This window comes from Ammospiza caudacuta, chromosome 1 (genome assembly GCF_027887145.1).
Source record: "Ammospiza caudacuta isolate bAmmCau1 chromosome 1, bAmmCau1.pri, whole genome shotgun sequence".
NCBI lineage: Eukaryota > Metazoa > Chordata > Aves > Passeriformes > Passerellidae > Ammospiza > Ammospiza caudacuta.
This window is the reverse complement of record NC_080593.1, coordinates 70,190,972-70,215,923: the sequence shown is the minus strand read 5'-3', so window position 1 is coordinate 70,215,923 and position 24,952 is coordinate 70,190,972. Positions and strand designations below refer to the sequence as shown.

Below are 24,952 nucleotides of genomic sequence, written 5' to 3'. Positions count from 1 at the left end.
ATGTCGTCATGGTGATGTGTGGGTTCATTGACAGAACACATGGATATTCGCAGTTAAATGTGTTAATTTTCCAAAGTTGCAGTTGGCTAGAACATGGAGCTGGTAACACCAAGGTGGTGGGTGCAATCTCTGTACTGGACATTTACTTAAGAGCTGGACTCGAGGATCCTTGTGGATCCCTTCTGTTATGAACAAAAATTCAGTTAATATTTTTTTCTGTGAGAAAAAGTTACCACTACTGCTGGGCTGCTGCCTTTGTTATTGTAATCACGAGTCGTTGTCGTTAATAGTTGTTTTTGTATTAGTAAAAGCCCTGGCTGGGGCGAGTTAATGGCCCTTCTCCTGAGACTGTAACGGGTGGGGACCTTCCCAAGGCTAAGTTGTACCTTTCCAAGAATAGTGAAGACACCTGAGAGGGTGGGGGGGGTTATGCAAAATGACTCCCAAGACCAAAATGCTTTGTGGAACCCCCGACTCCAAACCCACGGAGAAACCCCAAAAACAACGAGCCAAATAAGAGTTGAGAGACTAGAGTGATGTCTGGACATGAAGAGCCGAGTGCTGAGCCTGCAGAGACGCGGAACACCTTCGGACCCTCTCACCCTGACCATGGGAATTGACCCCGGCGGTGAGACCAAGCTAACAGAATGGGAGGGGCACCATCTTATGGGATCAAGCCCTAAAGGCTCCCAAGAGGATCTGATCCCCAGCTCTGCCCCTAGTAGACAGAGCTGTGCATATCCCCCTCCTCTGAGTCGCCCTGGGAGAGACGACGGGAGACTGCAGCCCCGCCGAGCTACCCAATCCTGAGCTGATCACTTTTAATAAAAGCATTAAACAAGAGAAGAAGTCTCCTGGCCCTTGTTTATTTCACCTTCCAACTCAGTATAGTCTGTGAATCTATGAGAAGACAATAATAACATCCACTTCATTATTTCGAATGTCTTATCTACAGTCTGGGGAGCAACGCCATCCAGATTCAGATTCCAGCCCTGGGCATGCCTGCAGATCTTACGACTATCTCAAAGAAGTGAGGGTCCTGCACGAGAAAAACGATGCCATAAATGCTCAAATTACCTGTTGAAATTAAAAACGAAATACAGGTTAGCAACGGTACGAGATTTCTGTGCTAAGTTTATAACAGCTCCTGTTAGCAGACAGGCAGGAGTGATTTTAAATCTAATACTTATTTTAAAAGGCGAGAACGCTGGTGAGAAACCTGCCCCCTCCAGCCCAGGAGCCGCCACCGGAGCGCACCCAGCCCCAGCCCCGAACCCCAGCGAACCCTTCCCTCAGCCCGGCACAGCCAGGCCGAGCCGGGAAAAGCAAATTAAGCGGAGAGACGTATTTCTACGGGACCACAGCATTACAAAACGGCTTGGGTTGGAAGGGACCTTAAAAACCACCCAGTTCCAACCCCCTGCCATGCGCAGGGATAGCCTTCCACGGGACCAGGCTGCTCCGAACGCCCCCAAGCATGGGGCATCCACAGCTTCTCTGGGAAACGTGTTCCTCTGTCTCAGGGCTCTCACAGCGAAAAGGTCCCTCCCAATACCTCATCCAACCCCGCTGGTTCCCAGCCGGCTCCCTTCCCGCCGGACCCCTTCCCGCTCCCTTGCCGCCGCCACCGCCCTCACAGGCGGGGTGAGGGGCGGAGCCTCCGCCACGCTCCCGGCCCCGCGCGCGGGGTTCACTTCCGGTCCCGCGTCTCCCCCCGCCCCCTCCCAGCGGCGGCGGCGGCAGCGAAGGAGTTCGGAAGTTCAAAATGGCCGCCGCGGCCGAGCCCGAGCAGCGACCGCCCGAGTAAGGACTGGCTGGAGGGGGGGGGAGGCTGCTCGCGCTGGAGCTTACGGGAGGAGGAGAAGGGAGTTGGAGGGAGAAGCGCGGGCGAGGGGACTGGGGAGGTGGGACATAGATACGGGACGGGGACGACCAGAAGCGGCCCGGGTGGAAGTGGTGAGGGAGGAGGAGGAAGGGGCTGTGGAGAGGAGGACGAGGGAAGGCGGCCGCGCCGGGGGAGAGGGGTTGCCGTAGGCGCCGCTGGCCCGCGGCGAGGCGGCCCGGCGGGGCCTGGGGCGCTGGATCGGCCCGTGGATTCGGGAGGGCCGCGCGGGGGGAGGGGGAAGGGAAGCGGCGGCGGGCGCGTGTCCCCGGGAGTCCCGCGTGCGCCTTCCCGCCCTGGGGTGCTCCCGCCGCGGGGAACCGGGATTGCCGCCGGCCAGCCGGGATTGCCGCCGGTGCGGGGGACGTGGGACGGAGGGATGCGCATCTTCCGCGTGGCTGCGAGGCCGCTGCTGCCCGCCCGGGCGCGCAGGGCTCGGGCATCCCTGAGGCCGATCCGGGCCGGCGCTCCCGGGAGCCCCGCGCCACTCAAAGCGCGCACACCCCCCACACACTCTCCGAGCCGGGCCGGGGGCTCCGGGCCAGCGGGGCTGCCCTGGGGCCGCCGAGCCGCTGCCCGCCCTGCGGTGAACCCTCCTCCTCCCTCCCTCCTTCCCCCGAGCCCCGGCCGCTCTCGCGGTGTGGAAAGTGCCCGTGCTGGGGGAAGCAGAAAGTGATTTGTTGCCGCCAGCCCCTCCTTCCAGCCCTCGAAATGAGTGGCAAGTGGCGGCTCCCGTTGGGAAACGCAGACGGAGCTGCCGCCTCCCTGCCGGAGCGGGGCTCCCGGGCGTGCGATTTGCAGGCGCCCCGGTTTGTGCCGCGGGGTTTGGGCTTGTCCACACTCTCCTGAGTGAACACAATCTTCTGGAAATTCTGCTGGGAGTTAACGATCTAATGCTTCCTCTATCGCTCCTCTTTACTGCATTAATATTTTAGCCATATAAAGTGCTTTCTGTGTCATTTTCTCCTTAAAAGTTGTGATTTGAGGCTTGATTTTATTGTTTATCCTGGGAGTAGAAAACGGGCGAGGAAAAGCAGTGGGAGTATATGTGAGCCGTGTAAAACACATGCTCATGGAGAATAGGGTTTAGTATTGTAGAAAGTTAAGTGATAAGGTAGAAGCTGATGATAGGGCTCCTGTATGAAGGAAGAGATGGGTGAAATCGCTGCACATCCTTGTGAACTTCCTGTTATTCTTCTTCTTGAATTCAAAAATAGGAAAAAGTAGGGCTATAACAAGTTCATGTCGCAGTTTCTCTCTATTTAAAGCCATTAGCACCTAAGCATTTAGACATGCCTCATCACCTTCTGAAAAGGCTTTTTCATCCTTGTCGTTATATTTCTGAAGCGTTGAGTGGAAGTAAAAGTTTATCCACAGTTTGATGAAATTACTTGAAATAAATGTATTCCCTGTACATGAAGAAAACTTGAACTGTTTCTTGCACATTAATCAGCCTGATGTTATTGTTGAGCTACAAAGACAGCTGGCAGCTGTATTGGCAACCTGTAGTGGCCTGAGATGCTGCTGTGGTGATGTGTCTTGTCTGGCACCTTAGCTACCAGCTGGCTTTTCCAGAATTTAGGATGAGGTTATTGCATAACTCCAAAATAAATACAATAGCAAAATAACATTCCTAAATATTTTGGTATTGCTTTCTGCTGTTAAGAGAAGGAAGGCTTACCTGGAACAGCTTGAACACATGTAATTTGTATTGTATTTAATATTTTTATAATGTCTTGAAGTACTTTTAATGTGCTAACTGGGGACTTTACACAGGATACTGGATCCAACTAAAAGAAATTTTGAAGGGCACATAGTTCTCTTAAAATTCTTCTTGTTACATTTCCCTACTTATGTCACAGATAGTCTTGCTCAGGATGGCTAATCCAAGTTGAAGAAGTTTTGCATTTAATGCTGCTTCTTTTTAAACTTTTTATATTGCCAAGTGCAAGATTAAATAAGCTCTTTTTAAGCCACTTTTTCCTCCTTTGTTCTGATACACTTTTATCATAATGGTGTGGAGTGTCAGGGAGCAGCAGTTAAGAAAAACACCTTGCTGTGTGCCTTGAATAAGCAGAAGTAGTAATTTAAACATCAAAGACAAGCAGCATTCTGAGTTAAATCTCTCAATATTTTATATTCTTAACTCTAACAGTTTGTTCCTTTTGGACATTATTCATTTCATAGCACTAGAGTTCTAAAAAATAATTTTAGCCAATAATTTAGTGTACTTTGCAGAAAAGTCAGTTTTATTTACTAATACAGGAATTTGCCTAACTCGGGCAGGAGAGAGTAAATTTGCACTGCTTGAAGATCCTGTCCTTAATTAGGAAGACACTAATCAAATTCATAGTGAGATGCTGTCCTTTAGGTCTGGCTTAGAACATCTCAGATACATTTATTGGATCAGATGATTGATTGGTCATATTCTTCAGAAACAACTGAGACCAGTAGAGTTCAGAAGATAATTTCCACATTTCTGTGTACATTCACCCCCTGCTCCTGACTGTCATGTTTGGGGGATTTCTTTTCACCTAATGAGGCTTAGTATGCAGCAAAGAGCTATGTTTAAGTTATTAAAGTGGCAACTAGTAAATTTCAAATCTGTTGTTTAGATGGGGTGAGTTTGTAGAGAAATGAACTCTGGCACCTGTGATATTTCAGAAGGCAAATGTCTGTATTAACAGACAGTAACTTAATTGATGTTGTGAAGGAGATGGGGAGGAATTTGCTGAACACTCTAAAAACCCCTATTGCTAAGCCAGTTTCAGTGGCTATGGAAGATAATACAAGGGAATCTGTAACATCAGGACTGAATTTTATATTTTTTAAAGTTACTATTTGGAGAAATTATAGTTAATTGAAAATATTTTTCTTAGAAGAAACACTGTATGTCTTTATTTTAATAACCTGCTGTAGACTTATTTTCAGCAGTTTTGGTCAATGGCATTTTACAGGTGTCAAGATTCACACATTTTTTTGAAGCTACTAATCTGCTGCATACTGTCAGAAAGCTGCTCTGAAATTAGACTTCCTTAATTTGTCCCATTCCTCAGCAACGTTACCTGTATTGCATAAGTAATATAAATCTGTAAGAACGTTTCTTGAACTTCTAACAGGTGTGTACACTTAGAGAAAAGAATTGCAGCTAAGAGAGTCAGCTCTGGATGAGATTTTGCAAGAAAGTTTCATAAGGTGGTCAGCATCATACCTTGAAATAAATTTTGATCTTTGTATCCCAACTGTTTTCTGCCACTTGAAAATACTTGTAAAAGCATGGCTTGGGTTAGGCATTGGAGTGGAGCAGAAAGTGACACAGATGATGGTGTAGTACTGACAAATAAATATTCAGCACTGTGTATGCTGTGAACAGATGGGTCAGAATTGAATGTAAAGGTATAAGCATTGATTCCATCCACACTTTTGTCAGTGCATTTGCTGTCTGTTCCTTCTGTACTATTTCCTTCTGCAGCCATAGCTGTCTGTTCCTGAGGAAGTGTATCTGCTCTTATAACTTACTTAAATTACTGGTACATTTTTAATTCTCCAAAGGTAGGTGAATAAATGCCAGTTAGTTTCTGTCATAAAAGGCTGTCTATTTAACATGAGATAAAGGACTACAGTGAGTTTATAGTACTGATCTCTTTATTTCTTGCAGGGTTGAGGATGCTGAGGCATCGGAGAAAAGTGTGAATGAAGAAAATGGGGAAGTGTCAGAGGCAGACCAACCTCAGAACAAGCACAGCAGACACAAAAAAAAGAAACACAAACACCGAAGTAAACATAAGAAACACAAACATTCTTCAGAAGATGACAAGGACAAAAAACATAAACACAGACACAAACATAAGAAGCATAAATGGAAAGAGGTGGCTGATGCCTCTGACAAAGAAGATGGACCAGCTAAAAGAACTAAAATTGATTTTTTGGCTCCTCTGGAAGACTTAGAGAAACAAAGAGCATTGCTGAAAGCTGAACTTGAAAATGAATTAATGGAAGGAAAAGTCCAGTCTGGGATGGGATTAATATTACAAGGTTATGAGTCAGGATCTGAAGAAGAGGGGGAGATTAATGAAAAAGCACGAAATGGAACAAGACCTACAGCAAAGTCAAATACTAAGGGGAAATTAGAACCTGTGGACAATAAAACTAGTTCCAAGAAATCAAGTAAGAGTGAATCAAAAGAAAGGACTAGGCACAGATCTGACAAAAAGAAATCCAAGGCAGGAGTTGATGGAGTAAAAGAGAAGACTACTAGAAGCAAGTCAAAAGAAAGGAGGAAATCCAAAAGTCCTTATAAGAGGAGTAAGTCTCAAGATCAGACAAGGAAATCTAGGTCTCCAATACTTAAGAGAAGATCTCAGGAGAAAAACAGAAAGTCTAAGTCTCCTCCAGAGGATAGAAATAAGGCTGATGATAAAAGTAAATCAAGAGACCGCAGAAAGTCTCCAGTTGTAAATGAAAGCAAAAGCAGAGATCGTGGTAGAAAATCTAAATCTCCAGCAGAACTAAGAAGCAAATCCAAAGATAGAAGATCACGGTCCAAAGATAGAAAACCTAGGAGATCAGAGACTGACAAAGAAAAAAAGCCAATTAAATCTCCTTCTAAAGATGCTTCTTCAGGGAAAGAAAACAGGTCCCCTAGACGGCCTGGCCGCAGCCCAAAGGGGAGAAGCTTGTCTCCCAAGCAGCGTGAGAAGTCCAGAAGGAGCAGATCCCCTCTCTTCAACGACCGGAGATCGAAACAGAGCAGGTCCCCCTCTCGAACCCGCTCTCCCGTTAGAAGGGTGAGGAGCAGATCTGCAGAAAGAAAAAGGAGAGAATCAGAAAGGAGGCGTCTTTCTTCTCCCAGGTAACTTAAAGTGTCATGAGCCGCCACAAAAATGTGTTAGGGGATGAACTATCTTCTAGTTTGGAGTTTATCTTCTCATTTTGTTCAGAAAATAGGTATTAAAAAAGATACTCAGATAGTACAATATATCATGAGCTTCCTTTGTATGTATTCACGTTTTTTTTTTAGGACTATTTTTCCCAGCTGTCAGAGGTGCAAATTCATCTTGTGGTTGTTAAAGTGCTAAGTTATTTGTTGCTCACACTCTTATTGGGAACAAGTTTTGTAACTGTATTCTTCTGTCTAATCAGAATTTGGCTACTATTTTGATTCTTTGTCAGTAGTTCTGTTGCTTTCTGAAACTTCTGTGGAGTGAGAATCCTCTTCAGTGTTACATATTAGTGTTGGCTGAAAGTGAGAAGTTAAACCCTGTTTCCCCTCAAGAAAAGCCCTTATGATAGTGTCAGTATGTGTGGAAGTAAGCCAATTTTTTTATCAAGATATCCTTCTCAGAGTTGTTTTTTTTTCCTTCAAAATACTGTGGATTTGCTAATGGAATGGTAATGTTGCTTTGTTATTGGACTGCCATATGTAATTATCATATTTTGCATACACTTAAAGGAGAAGGATGGATAACTATTGTATTAGTGCAGTCTTGGCATTTTTTAAAAAAGATTTAGCCTATGAAAGCAGTTGCCTTGAAATTTGAATGCTAATAATGCCTGGGTGGCGAGTTTCCAAGAAGAGAACAATATGAGTGTACATGTTTTTGGAAGTTAATTCATTGGCTGTAAGAAGTTTAAGAGTTAGAAAAGTTCAGCAGTGGACAATAAATAATTTAAAACTTTGTATCAGGGGGTTTAGTTTCACCCAGGCTGAGAACTAAGAAATATGAATTTTAGAATGAATTGGAACCACAAAGCTTAGAGAAGAGGCACCTAAAAGTGTGAAAGTTTCAGCCTGAATCACTGTGGTTACTCTGGTTTCGGGTATGGGGTATCTTTGGGTGCTTTGGAGAGTGGCCCCAGTGATGCTAACCCGATCAAGTGAGAATTGTAAATGCTGTCAGTTTATCAGGAATGTGTCGGCCCCAACCACTGAGTATTTCTGGCATAGTAGTTGACTTTTCCTCTGCAACGTTTTGCATCTTTCAGTTTTCATTTTTCTTGACAGCTTGCATTGCAGCCAGCTTGAATTGCTTGTCTAGACACCTATTTCAAGTGATGCATGTGTCTAGAATTTTGCTGTCAAAGTCATACTTCTGTAACTGCGTGGTGAGCAGCATGTGAGTGGGGGACTACTAACATATTTTCTGCTGGAGGTGTTTGCAGATCAGCAGGAATAATCTTTCCTTGTAAGACATCTAAATTAATTCCACCTGTGTTCGAGGTTTAACTACTTGTAATTACTCAAACTGCCAGAGAATTTCAGGAGCTTTAATGAACAGTTTTAACAAAAACAAAAATCCTTGTAATTTCATTTTTCAAGTTTGTTTCCAGTATTCTAATCTTGTAAGACACTTCTCAGGTCTTTGACTGAAGTTACTCATTATGTGATGTTACTATGAATTTTTAATCATCTTCCACTTTTTATCTCACCCTTGTGATCTCTGAACTAATTTATTTTTTGTGACAGATATTGTGATTAGATTTTGGCAGTACAATGGCTCTGTTAGGAAGCCTGGAACTCTTCATCCTGTGCCTTTTTATGTAATATTGTTCACAGGAACATAATATAAATTAATTGGGCTAAAGGTATTGGCCTGCTCCAGCATTTGAGTGCAGTAATTCCTTGTAGAAACTGCCAGTACTCTGCATACGCATAAATTTTCCTTTTGCCTCACTGTTTACTATTTTGCATCAGTTCTGTATGTCTGATCATTGTCTCTAGTTAAGGTAATTGAAATTGATGTAGCAGTCTCAAAACAAACGAAAAAAAGTCACAGAATGAGTGGAATTAGTCTTCTAAGATATTTTGTTCATTGATGAGATATAACACCTGTTATTCCAAGTTGTTCCAATTTAATTAAAAAAAAAAAAAAAGGAGGGGGGAAAAAATAGAGTAGCAACATTTCCTTTGAAATAGGGTGAAACTATTTTCCGATTGCTAATGCAGCTTCGTAAGAGTAGTTGTTAAATTTATAATTTATATTCTTTCTAGTTTTTAACTGACCTCTTGCTGTCATGCAGTTAAGCTTTATAATCCCATCAAGGATTTTTTTCCTTGAATAATTATGAGAATAATCTGTTTAGACAAGAATAAAGACATTTTGAGGAGTGTATATAGTATCAGACTTGAATTATTTTTTTAATTTGAGAAGGGATAATTTAGATTTTAGTTAAGAATTCTAGTTTTCATCTGCTGTTTTAGAATGTGTGAAATGTTGAAGCCATGCAGTTGTAGTGCCCAAATTGAAACAGACATTGTTGTCAGTCCTGTGAAATAGCATGATCCTAAGCCTAAATTTCAATAGCATGGTGGGAAGTTGGTGAAATAATTCTCAAGAATAAGAGTCTGGGGTTTATATTGTTTCAGTACTGTGTCTGGTAAACGTGAAAACGGGCCACTATTTATGTAAGACCTAAAAACAAGCTTTGTTTTAAAACCTCTCTTAGCTTGTTGGTAGTAATTAATGAACTGTTTCCAGACTTGTCCTGAGCTAGAGCTCTGCATGGGCACACACTTCCCAGGGTGGGGAGAGACACACAGGAAAGGCAGCCAGCTCTGCTGGCTACTTATCCATCCCTCCCTCAGAAGCCCATCTGGTGGTCCCTCACCTGCAGTAAAATTTTCAAGTGAGTTTTTAGAGGGAATAATTTCTTTTTTTCAGCTTGCTCCTGATTTTTACTACCACTCTCTTCCTCTGTTTTAAGAACACGGACCAGGGATGACATTTTGTCCAGGCGTGAAAGATCCAAGGATGTCAGCCCACCCAGCAGATGGTCCCCGTCCAGGAGAAGATCTCGGTCCCCCATTAGGAGGAGGTCTCGAACGCCCCTTCGGCGCAGCCGATCTCCCAGGAGGCGGAGCAGATCTCCTCGGAGGAGGTAAGGGCACCCTGAGATGTTAAGTGTATTTTGTAAGATATTACAGGAAGAATAAGGATTGCCATCATATGTGTAAAGAGATCATGTTTGGGGTTTTTGTCCATATTAATATGTGCTAGCACAGTTAAATTCATTTTGTCCTCCATTAATGAAATTGTTTCATTACTTGGAATCATTTGATGTCTTACTTTTCTGGAAAGATTTTCCTTCTTTTCTTAAAAACAATCCCCCAGTCCAAAATCCAAATCTCTTGTTTTTATCAAACAGGGATAGAGGCCGGAGAAGTAGATCTCGCCTTCGGAGGAGGTCCAGGTCACGTGGTGGCCATAGACGTCGGAGCAGAAGCAAAGTTAAAGAAGACAAATTTAAAGGTAGTCTTTCTGAGGGCATGAAAGTTGAACAGGAGTCTTCATCTGATGAAAAGTAAGACTATATTTCTGACTTACACTGATTATTTATAATCTGCAGTTCCATTGATACCAAAAATGAACTAACATTTATCTTGATGCTGTAGGTTTGAGTTGTCACCTAAAACCATAATCATGTCTTTGTACTTGCGGTCTTGTCCAGTTACTGTTGTGAGAATCTGAAAAACTTAGGAATATGCAAAAAATACCACAACCTCTTGGCTAGTGGGCAGACCTGTGGGGAGGATGTATCATTAGGTTTTTAGGATCCTAAACCTGATCAGGATCTTTTGAAAACTTTTGGCCTGCTTGCTAAAGCTTACTGCTTGAGGAAAAGCTTTAATAGCTGAAAGGATTAACTGCTATCTGCAAATTGTGTTTATATTTCCTAAACCTCTGCCTATTTAATTGTGTAAGAGTATGCATTCTTAATGAAATTATTAAGGAAAAATGATGCTGCAGTGAAAAGGAACAAGGATTTTTTGTTTGTTGTGTTTTAGAAGAGAGTTGTTAATTGTTTACAATTAAAAATAGAATGTAGAAAGTCTCAGTGAGATACCAAGAGATAAGTTTTCTTTGTAAGGAAATGTAAATATATGCAGTGGGATACACTGCATAGCTTTCTGAGTCATTTGAACAGCTATTGTTTAATATATTCTGTGCTTTATATGCCAAGCAAGTTCACTTGGTAAAATTCAGTAGATAATTATATGTTTGTGAAGTCATATTAAAAAAATCATATTTTTGTAGTCTTGAAGATTTTGATTTGGAAGAAGAGGATGAAGAAGCAGAGATAAGACAAAGGAGATTACAGCGACAAGCAATTGTTCAGGTACATGGTTACAGGAACTGATTCTGTGTTTTTAGTGTAAAATGTCAGGGTAATGGAAGGCTCTTTGCCTCTTTGCCTATTGCTGAATTGCAATAATAATGCCTATTGCTGTATTTTTCCAGTTAGTTCATTGTACATGTTAGTCTCTCTTAAACTCTACGCTTCTATTGTCACAGCATTGCTTTTAAAACTGAAGTGACTCTTCTGTGAGTCATTTTTTGCTACAGTTAAACATTCTCTGATGGTCTTAAGACAAGTTAAAAATGTTCTTCAGTTACCTTTTTCTGTAGGTTTTCTCTGTAGCTGTATCACTGATACAATAACATCAGTGTAACAGTAAGTTTTATATCAATTAACCTAACTGGGTCAGTTTGTTTCAAGTAGAAGTTGTTCTTGTCAATTTCCAAAATTACGTAAAGCCACTGTCATGTTGTCCTCCCTAAAAGTATATGTGACTTGCATGAACTTCATACTTCAGTAACAAGGTAACAGTAATCACAAGTGTAATGTGTGATCAAAACCCCTGAAAGAAGCTGTGGCCAGAGGGGGTGTCACTGTACAGTACGAGTCAGCTATCTCTTTTCAAAGGTGGGATTTGGCACACAATTAGAACATAGTAAGCAAAATGCTGTGGTGTATTTATGTAGTATCATGTACAAAATTACTGACTTTGATGTAGTGCTTATTTTAAATAGCACTAAAAATACTGTTCATGGTTTTATGCAAAGCCCATTGTAAAATCCTTCAGAACTATGACTGAGCCAAACCATATAAATTCTTTTTAAAGACTGGTTACACCTGATGTTGGTGCAGGCTGGAAGCAAATTGCAGAGCTGAATTCCCTAAATGGAAAAACCTCTGCTTGTATGATTGAATAGTTCAACCTGGACAGCTGAGTGGTAGCAGCATTTCTTCATCTTGATTTTTACCTTTTGGGATAGGAGGTGAGGTCTGTATAACTTCATAGTACCAAAGGGTGGCAAAAATTGGAAAGATGATATTTGAAGTTTTTTAATGCTTTGGAAATTTTTCAACACAAATGAATAAACAGGATTTATAGTTCACATTAAAAAAACTGAATCTAAAGGCTACTTTTCTGTACCATAACACTAATAAAACTGGGAAATATTCTAGAATGTAGGATATAAAATAGGTAATTTTTCATCAAAGACTGTATTTCAGTGTTTGTGTGCCAGGATCGTTTAGTAATAAATTTGTTCCTGCTCACATTTTTTTGTGCATAACTAAATAGTTAATATTCATTAATAATCTGTTTTTACAGAAATGTAAAAACCTAAAGAACACATATTAATATTTCAGTCTTATGGTCTGGACTGTGATGCATTGTGACATTCAAAATAATCTGTTGTCTTTATAGACATAGGTGATTATGAAAGCAAAGATTAATGTTTCAGCTGAAAGCTCAAACCATTGAAGGGGTGGATATGAAAATGTTTAAGTTGTGATAAATTGTAACAAACAGTGAGATTAAAAACTAAATTTCTTTTTAGAAATACAAAGGCCAGACAGAAGACAGTAACATATCTGTACCGTCTGAACCGAGCAGCCCTCAGAGCAGTACGCGCAGTCGCTCCAATTCTCCTGACGACATCCTAGAAAGAGTCGCTGCTGATGTTAAGGAGTATGAACGGGAAAATGTGGACACATTTGAGGCATCAGTGAAAGCCAAGCACAACCTCATGACAGTTGAACAGAACAATGGTAAGATTCTGAAATCTCTCTATTGCTATTTATGAAAGCTCAGACACTTGGCTTAGTTTACTTATGTACTTCCAGACTAGGAAGTAGATTGACTTTTTGGATGGAATCTGTGCATGTTTTTGCAAATATTATGGTGCTTAAAACATAGCATTAAAATAAGGCTTCCTCATTAGAAAGGATAATATGAGTGGAACACGTTCTCTGCATTTCTGGTAACTCTTAACACAATTTGTGCATTACATTTGGAAGAGCAGACAAGGATATCTGTCTATATGGTTAAGAATTACCCTTCCAAATTTTTCTTTTCACTCAGGCAAGTTGTTTTCTTAGAAGCTTAGTATAGTCCTAGACTTTATTTTGTGAGGGTTGGAAATTAGGCTCCTTTTTTTATACCTTTTTTTGGTCAAAGCCACTTTTACAGAAGAATATAGGTAGGTCTGTAGTAATTTAGAATGATTAAAGCTTTTGAGAGCCATTGCTAGTAAGTCCGTTTTAGCAGCATAGCTAATTGCTCAAATTAGGTATTTTCTTTCTCTTCCCCCTGTCATGTACTCTGTTGTACAGCCATGTTGAAATGAAATAAGTTTTGATAAAAACCTGCCTTTTGCCAGCTGCAGCAAAAGGAGCATGGTAGATCTCCCAGCACACCCTGTAGTATTGAAAGTGTGCTGCTTTTTTTTGTCTTTTGAAGGTGGATTACTGTAAATCTTCCAAGTAGTGAGAGGTGTGTGCAGTTGCTGTGTGGTTCTATTTGAGCTAGTTTAAGGTGCTCTGGTTTCTCTCTACAGTTTAATTGCAATTGCAATGTTTAATGAGGCTGTGGAGCCTGCCCAGCCCCTCTGAGGGAGAATTGCAGTTAGCTTGTATTTCATGTCCTGTGCCACACCTATCTTTGGGGGGTAAATTCACTGTCTCTAGTGGATGCTTCTCTTCAGAGTAATAAAGCTGCATCTTTTTGGGACTGCTGTACTGCTCTGTAGTTTATCCTGGCATTCCCTTGAGCCATATATTTTCAGATTGTTCTCCTGCAACATTAGTGAAGAGAACTGTTATAGAGCTTTCTTTGCATACCACAAGTTTAGGTTTATGATGTCTAATAGACTATGTGTTTTTCCTATTTTGTCAAAGCATGTACTGCTCTAATTTTGTCTATTAAAGCATATGAAAATTTAAGTCTTAACTACCTAGGCATTCTCCCTATGTAAAAAAGATTTTTAAAGTTACATTCACATCTGGATTCTGGGTTGGAGGTGGCTGTAACAACAGCTGAAACCAGTGGGTTATCTTCCTCTGTAAGAGTGAATTTTTATTTCTATCCTGACCTCTTATAGGGCCAGAGTAGTAAGTTGCTAAGAAACTAGTCAATAACTCATTGTAGCCTAGTACAGGTAACTGGAACTAAGGAAAGCTTGAGGAAGTTTCTAGGAGAGTCTGCAGCTCAAAAGAGTGGTATAAACTGCCTCCTCATAAGTGTCAGGTGACAGTTCTGTACCTTGAAACAGTGGTATCAGCATGCTGGATGATTTTTTATGCTGTCAGATTTTAGTCTGGTTATTTGGTGTGGAAGGGGCTTGTGCATCACAGGACCTGAAGCCTCCGAGCTGAATTAATTATTTTTCTTCACTGCGTAGTGAAGGGAGGGTCTCCAGTTTTCCATGTTCATGGAGGGCTGCCATAATGTGTGCATGAATGAAATAGTTTGAAGTTTGCTTGCTTTTACTAATGTGTACTTAATTTATATTTCTTTGCTTTTATCTTATCAACCAAGTAAAATGTCTTTGGGATTTAAAGATGATTAAGAGGTGAGAAAGGGATTATCTTGCCCATAACAAAACTGTTTCTCTTTAACACAATAGTAAACATTGTGTTTGACAAAAAGCTGTACACTGGGTCCTTTTTAGCAGGGTTGGAGAAAATGTTTTCCAAACAAAGAATTTCTGGGCTTTACAACTTTGGCTTTTGGTAAAATATCTCATGATTAGCAGAAAAGCCTGAACTTGTGTATTGAAAACATGACTGTATTTTTTTATGTAGACACATAGTAATTTTATACTTCTTTCCATACATATATATAGATAGTCATTATTTGTAGGGAGCATGTAAGTATGTAGTTTTTTCTTTCTGCTATGTTTACTTGAAAGCTATTGCACATAGTTTTTTAAAGAAATACAAATTTTTGAGTTGTTTGAAGAACTTAACTAGTCTGAGTTTTATATTCTAGAATGTGAAATGATATTTGCTAGAAACATTAGTAGAGCTACCTGTTTGCCAATGTACTGATCTTAGACTATGTTGTAAAGATACCAAGTGCCAAATTATACTGGCAACAGAGTTATCGTTTGACATCTTTTTCATGTTGAGTAATCTGAATCTCATTTTAAGGTTCATCTCAGAAGAAGCTGCTAGCTCCTGATATGTTCACAGAATCAGATGATATGTTTGCTGCATACTTTGATGTAGGTAATTCTGGAGATGAAATGTATGGGGTTTTTTTCTGCTTGATTTTTGCTAGGGTCACTGTCACTTGAGGGTTGTGAGAACTTTGATTTGTAAAAGCATGTGCTGCTAAGTGACTGTATGTTCTTAATCTTTTGGTCAGCCAAGGCAGGCAAAGTGCTTCCTAATTAATATTTCAGTGAAATAAAACCTGCTGAAATTAGTGGCAATTTTATAGAGTTAGCAATTGGGGAATTTACCTGCTGTTTGAATACAATGGCACATGGTAAAAACATGAATCTATTTATAAGTTCAGCTTTTTATTATTGTTACCATGTTGCATGTTCTAAATATGAGCTTTTTCCAGAGATTCATGTGTGGTTAATTAAAAAATGTGTAAAATACTGCAATTGGCTAATGATGCTATGTTGGAGTAATCTGGTGGTTTGTTTGGAGATTTTTTGGCATGAAGAGATACATTTCCTGGTTTTACTTTAACACTTTTTCATTAGCTTTTCTCTAAATATGCTGCAGTGACCCTCAGATATTGGCAGTCCAGTGACTACTTTCGAGACTTTATGTGCCACTCTCTTTAAATCCTCTGTGTTGTAGCTGATGCACAACCCTGAGAAATAACTAAAGAACTTTCTTCTTAACTTAAACCAAAATAGACTGGAGAATTTTTTTGGCAGATATAACACAGGCTATGTATAACTCTGGTATCCCTCTGACCTGGAAAAAGATGAATACTTGAAGGGTAGTGTGTGTGTGAGGGTGCATTTTTAAAAGGTCAGAAGTTACAAGTGGGGATTTATATGGCTTGTAAGTGAGCAGCTCCCTCTTCCAGAAGCTATTGTTCAATTGAAGATAAACTTTACTACTCACTGTTTTGAATTTGTGGTTAAAATACTATCCAGTCTGTTAAGAGATGTCAACAGCAGTTGTAGAAGTGTTATGGTAGTATGTGTAATAGTATGAAACAAGTGGCATATAATGAACAGAAATTCAGAGCTTAAACAGTTGTGCTTTCCTTGCAAACTGCTGAGCCTTTTTACTATAAACTTACTGTAAATAAGTAGTCCTACTTAGATGGTCCAAAATGTGCATTCTGATGTGACTTATATAATTTCCTTGTGAGTATTAATTGAAACTTTGCCCATTTATGTTTAATAATAATAATAATTTTGTTGGTGGATCTCATCCTCTTTCCTTGCATCAGTCTTTAGATACTGGTATGTAAATAACATTGTTTCTCTCTCCTGCAAGATAAGTGTGTTTGTATTGTGGAGAGAGCAGTTTTTCAGTAGGGAAAAAGGGCTTTGGGAAGTAAACATCAAAGAAAAATACAGAGCACACAAGCAAAGCTGTTACTTTTCTTTTTATTTCAGAGTGCTCGTCTAAGGGCTGCTGGGTTTGGAAAAGACTTCAAAGAAAACCCCAATCTCAGGGATAACTGGACAGATGCAGAAGGCTATTACCGTAAGTTGTGTTTGTCTGTCTGCAAGGACAGGTAGAGTGAGGGTGCTGAGTGAGGCTCAGAGAGTATTGAAATGTTGTTCTAATGTAGATATATCCCAGATCCCTCTCTGAGTGTGTAATGTAATGGATGAAACAAGCATGCAGGTCTTAACCTCAGTTTTGAAAGGACTCCAGACTTAGAAACTTACCCTTTGTTCCCCATAATTTCCACAAAGCTAGGTGATACAAAACATTGTGCACCATGAAATTAAAGGATCTTGCTATTTGCCCTCATATTTTGTAATGATAGTGGTTTCTTTTTCTTGAAAAGTTCCATTATGTTAATCCCTCATAACTTGAACTTGCTTGGTTGTATCCCTCAGGTGTTAATATAGGTGAAGTTCTGGATAAACGTTACAATGTCTATGGTTACACCGGTCAGGGAGTCTTCAGCAATGTGGTGCGAGCCAGGGACATGGCCAGAGCAAACCAAGAAGTAGCAGTGAAAATCATCAGGAACAATGAACTTATGTAAGTAATGGGGCTTTTTGATGATAATAAAGCATGTGGAATAGTTGGAAGTTTTTCATGGTGTGATTTCAATCTCCCTGTTTCAAGTGAAGTAACAGATCACAGCTGTGATTCCTGCCTTTTCTGCTAATGTGAGCCAGACAATGGGAAGCGCTTCAAGACTATGTATCCACACTTCTTTACAGCTATCACAGGAAGAAGGCTATTTGCATTTTTGTCAGGCACTTTCTCATTTGCAAAACTGAAGGAACAGTGATAGCAAGAAACAAGGTTACAGCTAATTATGAGCCCTACGTTTGAGATGGGAGTTGTGAAGTGTAAAAATTTTATTTCGATGGAACAAATCTATTTGGCAGGCTGTGGGTTGGATCCCAGTCAATCATCTGCAACTTAAAAAAGATCTCCATAGATGTAATTATTTTTGTATGTTTTCTAAACATTTGCATGTATATAAAATACATAGAAAGAGATGGTACTCTCACTGTTGAAATACAAAAATAAAAGAGGTCTTTCAGAATGAGTGAACATTAACAAGTAAGATCTCTTAAACTATGTCATTTGAGGACTTGACTTGTCTACAGTACTTGTTTTCACCATCTGCTGCAGTATTTATGCAGTAATTTCTTGTGTCCTCTTCTGTTAATGACAACTTAAATGAAATCTTTTCCATCTATTTTACCTTGGAAGTTTTAAAAATTGTCTTACTGTGTGTATAACTGGAATTGTTTTAATTACATGAATAAGTATCCAGAAAAGTTTTAAAGGCAAAAGGGAGGTTGATAAGCTGTTTTAGTTTGGTGAGTTGTATAGGTAATAAGCTTGGATGTGTAATTGAATCCATTGTCAGTTCAGTTTGTCTTTTAATACTGTTGTATGTGTTGAAGCAGTTTTTTAAACAAGTAAACTTCTCAAGTGGGTGATGTTTGAAATTTGTCACGTTACAGGACAAAATCCAGTTTTAGCCTTAGATGCAGCTGAGAATGAGGAAAGAATAATTAGGTTGCAAAGGTACAGTGAACATCCAGGAATTAAATAAACTTACCTAGTGTGTAGTCACTGGCAGCAAACCATTGTTGTGATTTTGGTTTTTCAGCTGTGGTACATTAAGTATTGACAAGACACTTCTCATTCCTGGATAATTATAGCCACACAAGTGAATGTTTAGATTTAAAAAGGTATTAGAATCTAACTGATTTTGTTTTAGAGTCACATTTCTCTGTTTTCAGGCAAAAAACTGGCCTAAAAGAACTGGAATTTTTAAAGAAGCTCAATGATGCTGATCCTGATGACAAGTTTCATTGTCTACGGTTGTTCAGGCATTTCTACCACAAACAACATCTGTGTCTGGTATTTGAGCCACTCAGGTAAGATGACAAATGTTTGGGGTTCTCTGTAAAAGGTAAAGTACTACTGTATGTTCTTTACCTGTCTGGTTTTGGCTGTTGTTGAGATACCTTGTTGAATCTTGTGCCAAGATTCAAGAATGCAAGGAACTTTGAAAAAAAAAAAAAAAAAAATTGTCTGTGGGCACAAATTCACAGACTACTGGACTATTTCTGATTTATTTTTAGCACTGTTGTGAATTTTCTGCCTGGAAAATATTTGAAACAAGATAATGTACTAAAGATGGTTCATCTCTCTAGTACTGCTGTTAATGATTTATGTCAGTATTTTTATTAGTTTTCATAATTCTTCATTTTAAGGGTTTGTGTTAAGATGCATTCCCAGAGAGATTGAAGAAATACTGTATATTCCGTAAAGAGTACACATACAGTAACAGCCTTAGGGAGAAAGTTGTTACAGTGATTCTTGCATGCTCACTTTCTGTTCAAGTAATTAAGCTCTTGTGACAGGTTGATTGTAGATATTGTTTTATGATCAGATGTATTAATTGCCTGTTTTATGTTCAGATATATTAATTGCCTTAGTCCCCATTCCTATTTAGAGACATCAGTTGTTCAAATCTTAAGTTTTTTGTGTATGTCATATTTTAAGTTTTGCCATATTTGGGGTGATAATAAGTTATATACTACAACAATGCAAATTTTGTGAGATTACTATCATATTTCATTAATAAGCTGTAGAACAAATTATTCTCTTGTGCTACACTGTCTTGTTTGTGTTAAGATGCATTCCCAGAGAGATTGAAGAAATACTGTATATTCCGTAAAGAGTACACATACAGTAACAGCCTTAGGGAGAAAGTTGTTACAGTGATTCTTGCATGCTCACTTTCTGTTCAAGTAATTAAGCTCTTGTGACAGGTTGATTGTAGATATTGTTTTATGATCAGATGTATTAATTGCCTGTTTTATGTTCAGATATATTAATTGCCTTAGTCCCCATTCCTATTTAGAGACATCAGTTGTTCAAATCTTAAGTTTTTTGTGTATGTCATATTTTAAGTTTTGCCATATTTGGGGTGATAATAAGTTATATACTACAACAATGCAAATTTTGTGAGATTACTATCATATTTCATTAATAAGCTGTAGAACAAATTATTCTCTTGTGCTACACTGTCTTGATAACACACTGTTACCTTATTTATGTCCAGTTATGTTTTTGTCCTGGAATGATGGAATGATGGTCTTTTTATCTGCTGCTTAGGTCACCAAAAAAATCTCAGCTTTTATCTTTTGTGTGCTTCCTTTTCATTTATTTCTGGAGAAAATTAGTACAAAGGGTTTACAGTTGTTAAGAAAATTCTGTTTGTGTGCAAATAAATCCTCTCATATAAATATTGATTAAAGATATAATCTGAATTAAGTAAGTCCAGTGTAGTAAGTAATTACACAGCATAAGACAGATCTGACTGACCAGCCTTTTTATTTCAATTTCTGTAGCTCACATAGTGGAATATTAAATGCTACATTTCTCAAAAATACATAAAGCTAACTGGTTTGTTCAAGTTTGTCATAGAGTTTAGGAGTTTTTCTGTCAAGCTCTTTCCAATTTTTTTTTTCCCCCTTTTCCCTTAACAGTATGAATTTACGAGAGGTGTTGAAGAAGTACGGGAAAGATGTTGGACTGCACATTAAAGCTGTGCGGTCCTACAGCCAGCAATTGTTCCTGGCTTTAAAACTTCTTAAAAGATGCAATATCCTACATGCAGATATTAAACCAGATAATATTTTGGTAAGTAGCAAATAATTAAAACTTTTTTTGCATAGTCTGTAGCGTAAAATGAAGTATTTGAAATTCATATCATTCTGTTAATTTAGATGAAGTCAAATTTACTGACAATGTTAAGGGTCCACACTTTGATATAAAATGATACTGTGGTATAAGTAGTAAGAAAGGAATACAACACAGCATCTAATTAAAATCTTCTCAAACAAATATTAATCTCCTTCTGTCTTTATAGAAAGCAAACTTTCCAAAGCAGGACATTGCCTTACAGGAGAATTATTTCAAAATTTCCCTTCAAATTTTCCCATCAATAGTTGAGAGATGTTCTTGCTTTCTGCAAAATGGAAGCAGATTGTTTGAGTCTGAAATGGAGATTTTGTTTATGTGAGTGAGATGATGGGGAAAGGTCTTTAATGCCTCTTTTCTGGTAGGGCATAAGAGCTACATGAGAGGAATCCAGTGGTTTCCTTTGGTTTTTCTTTGGACATCATCCCTGTGACAAACTCAGATTTTTAATTTATCTAAAATGTTTTCTTATTACGATCTCAGCAGTAAAATCTATGTAAGCATGAGATGTGAAAAATACACTGTTTTATAAGTGGTACTCTGGGTTCTGGAGTTGCAAGTCTAAATCGACAAAATTTCAATACCTGGAATGAAATCTGGGTCCAGCAAGGATGTTTTGTACATCCTTGAAAAGTACATGAAACTGACCTTTTTTTTTTTTGTATTTTGTACGGTCTGAAGACATTAACTCTCACTTTCATTTTGAGCAAGTTTTATAATTTTCTTAGAATATAGAGAGGAAGGACCTTCCAGTTTAAAGCCTGAAAGTTTTTCCTGTCTCTGACTTCAGTGTGTTGTCACTTTTACAGTTCTGTTATCAATTCTGTCCACAAATAATGCTAATGGATATTTATGTTTAACTTGCAGGTGAATGAGTCTAAAACGATACTAAAGCTTTGTGATTTTGGCTCAGCTTCACACGTTGCAGATAACGACATCACACCTTATCTAGTTAGTAGATTTTATCGAGCTCCAGAAATCAGTAAGTGCATTTTGGATTAGCTACATCTATCACTTGCCAGCAAGTGCCAGTATTAGCAGATGAAAATTTGACTTGAATTTATTCTCTAGTCTTAGCAAAACATGACTCTGAGAATACAATGGCTGTCAAAAATTCAGACTTTGAAGGCACGTTTGTGCGACTCTTGATGTATGTTAGTGATCAGCTCAGTGAGAAGTCATTCTGATGGGTTATAGCTATGTTTCAATTTAGAGGTATTGTTCTGACTTCTTGGATTTTGCTAATTTAAAGCTGATCAGTTTAGGTGTTAGGTAAAAGTTTCCCTTTCTAAAATAATGGTACTTCAAAAGCTAAAATGTTTATGTCCTTCTTTTATGGTAGCTTTTTATTCCCAAGAAGAGCAGCACCAATATAGTTCACAAATCAGAATTTTTTCATCTATCTGCTTTTGTGATATTATATCAAAGTCTACCTGTATGGAATTAACTGGAATTCCTCTGTTTCAGTTATAGGAAAAATCTATGACTATGGTATAGATATGTGGTCTGTAGGCTGCACATTATATGAGCTTTATACAGGAAAAATACTGTTTCCTGGCAAAACCAATAATCATATGTTGAAACTTGCCATGGATCTCAAAGGAAAGATGCCAAACAAGGTAAGAAAAATAAGTACTTAATATATGAAACTGCTCTCATGTACAGTAGAACATACAGTCTTTGTTCTGGAATTCTGTTTCTTATCATACATATTTTTTCTTAACAGTAAATGCTAGACTTTGCTCTGACTGTGTAATTTATACTGATTTAAAATCTTATGAAGTGAAAGTATACAGCTTCTTTTTCATAGACTAAGTATAAAGTGAAAACAGAAACCTTCTAAGCACTGACCTGAAAAACCTGCGTAAGTCAATGAAAGATCCTGTGTCCTTTTTCAAAGGGTTTGAACTGTATCTTTGTATTCAATCTCAACACCTCTTCCTGTCCTTTGGTATTTTTTTTTAATTAGTATTAAATTACTTATGTTAGCAAATTAATAGACATTGATGTTAATTGTGAAATGTGTAAGACACAGAGAACTTGGCTGAAACTCTTGCCTCTTCCTCATTTTCCAGATGATTCGAAAAGGTGTGTTCAAAGATCAGCACTTTGATCAAAATCTCAACTTTATGTATATAGAAGTAGATAAAGTGACAGAAAGGGTAAGTCTAAGTCCTCCATGTGTTGACTAACCCATCACTTTTTCCGAATTTTCCTACTACATGGTCTTTCAAATGTACCTTGACTTCCTAATTAAAAACAAGATTTTATAAGCTGTTAGAAAGTCCTTTTGCAGCAGTATGGACAGATTACATACTTATAAAATGGCCAAATAATTTTTTTTTACCCTAGGATGTAGGAACACAATTAAGAAAACTAAATTGAATCTGGTAGATATACAGGGTATCTCCATATAATCTGTCCTTAAATTACTAATAAAAGAAATTCTGCCTTTATTTTGTAGAAGGACGTTTTGTATGATATGGTTATATTGTATGAAGTCACTATTAATTTTGGTATCATTTTGACATATTATATCTAAGAATCATAAAATAGTGGTCAGATATGGGAACTTTCCATGTTCTGAGTTATGGGATGTTAGGTTCATGTGTGAACCTGTTTTTGTGGCCTCCCCCTCCACAGTGTTTTTTCCACTCTTTTCTCTGCACATGACGATTTTGTGAGGCCATGTGGGGGCAGGGTGTTACTGCTCAGGTACAAGACAAGCCTGCTGAAAAGCTGCAGCTGAAGCTCTGTAGAAGGGATGGATAAGGGGTTTGTGCATTACTTCTGTTCTACAAGGCTACCATTTCTATGTTTGTAGGAGAAGGTAACTGTTATGAGCACCATTAATCCAACCAAGGACCTATTAGCAGACTTGATTGGGTGCCAACGACTCCCTGAAGACCAGCGTAAAAAAGTGCACCAGCTGAAGGACTTGTTGGACCAGATTCTAATGCTAGACCCAGCTAAACGGATTAGCATCAACCAGGCTCTGCAGCACGCCTTCATCCAGGAGAAAATTTAAACCAGATGAAGAAGTTCAAAGGGTTTGATTAATTAAGATACAAAGACTGAAGAAATTTCACAGCAGTTATTAATGTATATAAACATAAATATTTCCCCTGCAAAGTTGAGGAAGAAATGATACATTTGAATTAACATCAAGGCCGATATTTCTTTTAGAAATGTTAGAGTAATTCTGTTTTGTGTCTTATGTGAAAATTTTCACTGTAGAACTGTTTTAATTGCCAAGACTGCACAAAAGTACAATGCTAATGTATATGGTTGCAGTTCGTATATATTATAAAAAGAAAAAAGCATCTGTTATAAAAAAAAAGAAAGAAAAAAAAAAAAGAGAGCAGTAATACTGGGTGGTTGATTTGTTTTTAGCAGACTTGGCTTCATTTTTGTCTTTACAAAATGGCCAGCATAAATGCTGTTTATATTCACATTTTCCTAGGTGTGTGTGTGCAGGCCACAGCAGCATGCCCTTGGTGTAGTCAGTGCCGAAGGGGGTCTGTTCCTTCTTGAGCCTGCCCGCAGGGATGGTCTCCTCTTTTAAAGCAGGTTGTGTACAACTTTCAGTACACTGAAGGTAAGCTAACCCATCAACATCACCGGTGTTTAAGCTGTTATTTTACTGGAACAACTGACAAATGAGAGACAATAGCATTGTGGCAGAATTCCCTGCATGTTTGAGAAATGATCTTGTTTTATTTTCTGGCATTGCAACCGTGGCATAGTTACAACTTCTGTTCTGTTCATCACATTTAAAACTGGGAGAGAGCGCACTTGATGGATAGAGCGCCTTCAGTGTACTGTTTCTTATTACTTTAGTTTTTTTAATCAACTTGCTATAGACTTTGTATACATTTTGTTAAATACAGTTCACTATGACATAGAACCAATACTTACAGAAGAGTTTTCATTTAGTAATTACATATGTTGGGATCTCATTCGAAAGACCTTATATCTAAAGGATAGATAGACAACATAATTTTTAACTATTTGTATGTCATTTTGAAAGTGTACTGCTTTATGCTAAAAGTGTTTCATTTGTTCATTGTTTTCATTATTTGTGATCATGTTGTCTTTCAATACAGGCATAAACCTTCCACTCTTGAACAAAGCAGCTGCTTTTTAAAAGCGGTAATTGCTTCTTTACCTTTTATTTCTTTTGTAAATGAAGCTTTTCTTTAAGAAATGTGACTTTAAAGTGTTGTCTCTTGCATAAAACAGTTGACACTTACTTATTGTAAAGTGAAGATTGTTCTGCTGCATGTAAAGTGGACCATGCAGATTTCTGTATGTTTTCAGTATGCATCATTAGATAATAAAGTCTTTTGTGAACAAGGCATTTGTAGCCATTTTTAAAAGAATCTGTCTTCAGTGATGGTAAATCAGGTAATTTGTAAGACCCGCCCCTGCATTTCCTATTAATCATTTAATTAAAGGGATTATTAAATGTTATGATCTTTGGGAGAACTATAGGCTATATTAATTGGATATATAATTATCACTGCTTAAAAACAAAGCAAAAAAACCCTACAGATACTGTCTGTCTGCTTTCATTGTAATGAAATTATTCCTGTAGGACGTGGGATT

At 38.6% G+C, this 24,952-nt stretch overlaps 1 protein-coding gene across 1 annotated transcript; it reads left to right on the top strand.

Moving 5' to 3' along the window:
- The first annotated feature begins 1,656 nt into the window (after positions 1-1,656).
- On the top strand, positions 1,657-23,736 carry PRPF4B (pre-mRNA processing factor 4B). Its single transcript, XM_058805929.1, has 15 exons — positions 1,657-1,803; positions 5,541-6,734; positions 9,587-9,760; positions 10,028-10,183; positions 10,918-10,999; positions 12,511-12,721; positions 15,104-15,177; positions 16,546-16,636; positions 16,999-17,146; positions 18,373-18,510; positions 20,131-20,284; positions 21,212-21,326; positions 21,812-21,963; positions 22,420-22,506; positions 23,169-23,736. Exons 1-15 carry the CDS (start codon positions 1,766-1,768, stop codon positions 23,370-23,372), a joined length of 3,018 nt encoding a protein of 1,005 aa, XP_058661912.1. The 5' UTR covers positions 1,657-1,765; the 3' UTR covers positions 23,373-23,736.
- Positions 23,737-24,952: the final 1,216 nt, after the last annotated feature.

Excerpts from the sequence above, each read along its gene's own strand:
- PRPF4B (XM_058805929.1), top strand. The coding sequence starts at position 1,766 with ATGGCCGCCGCGGCCGAGCCCGAGCAGCGACCGCCCGA. Across the intron at positions 10,184-10,917 it reads GAGTCTTCATCTGATGAAAA|TCTTGAAGATTTTGATTTGG; the intron begins GTAAGACTATAT and ends ATATTTTTGTAG. Across the intron at positions 20,285-21,211 it reads TTAAACCAGATAATATTTTG|GTGAATGAGTCTAAAACGAT; the intron begins GTAAGTAGCAAA and ends TTTAACTTGCAG.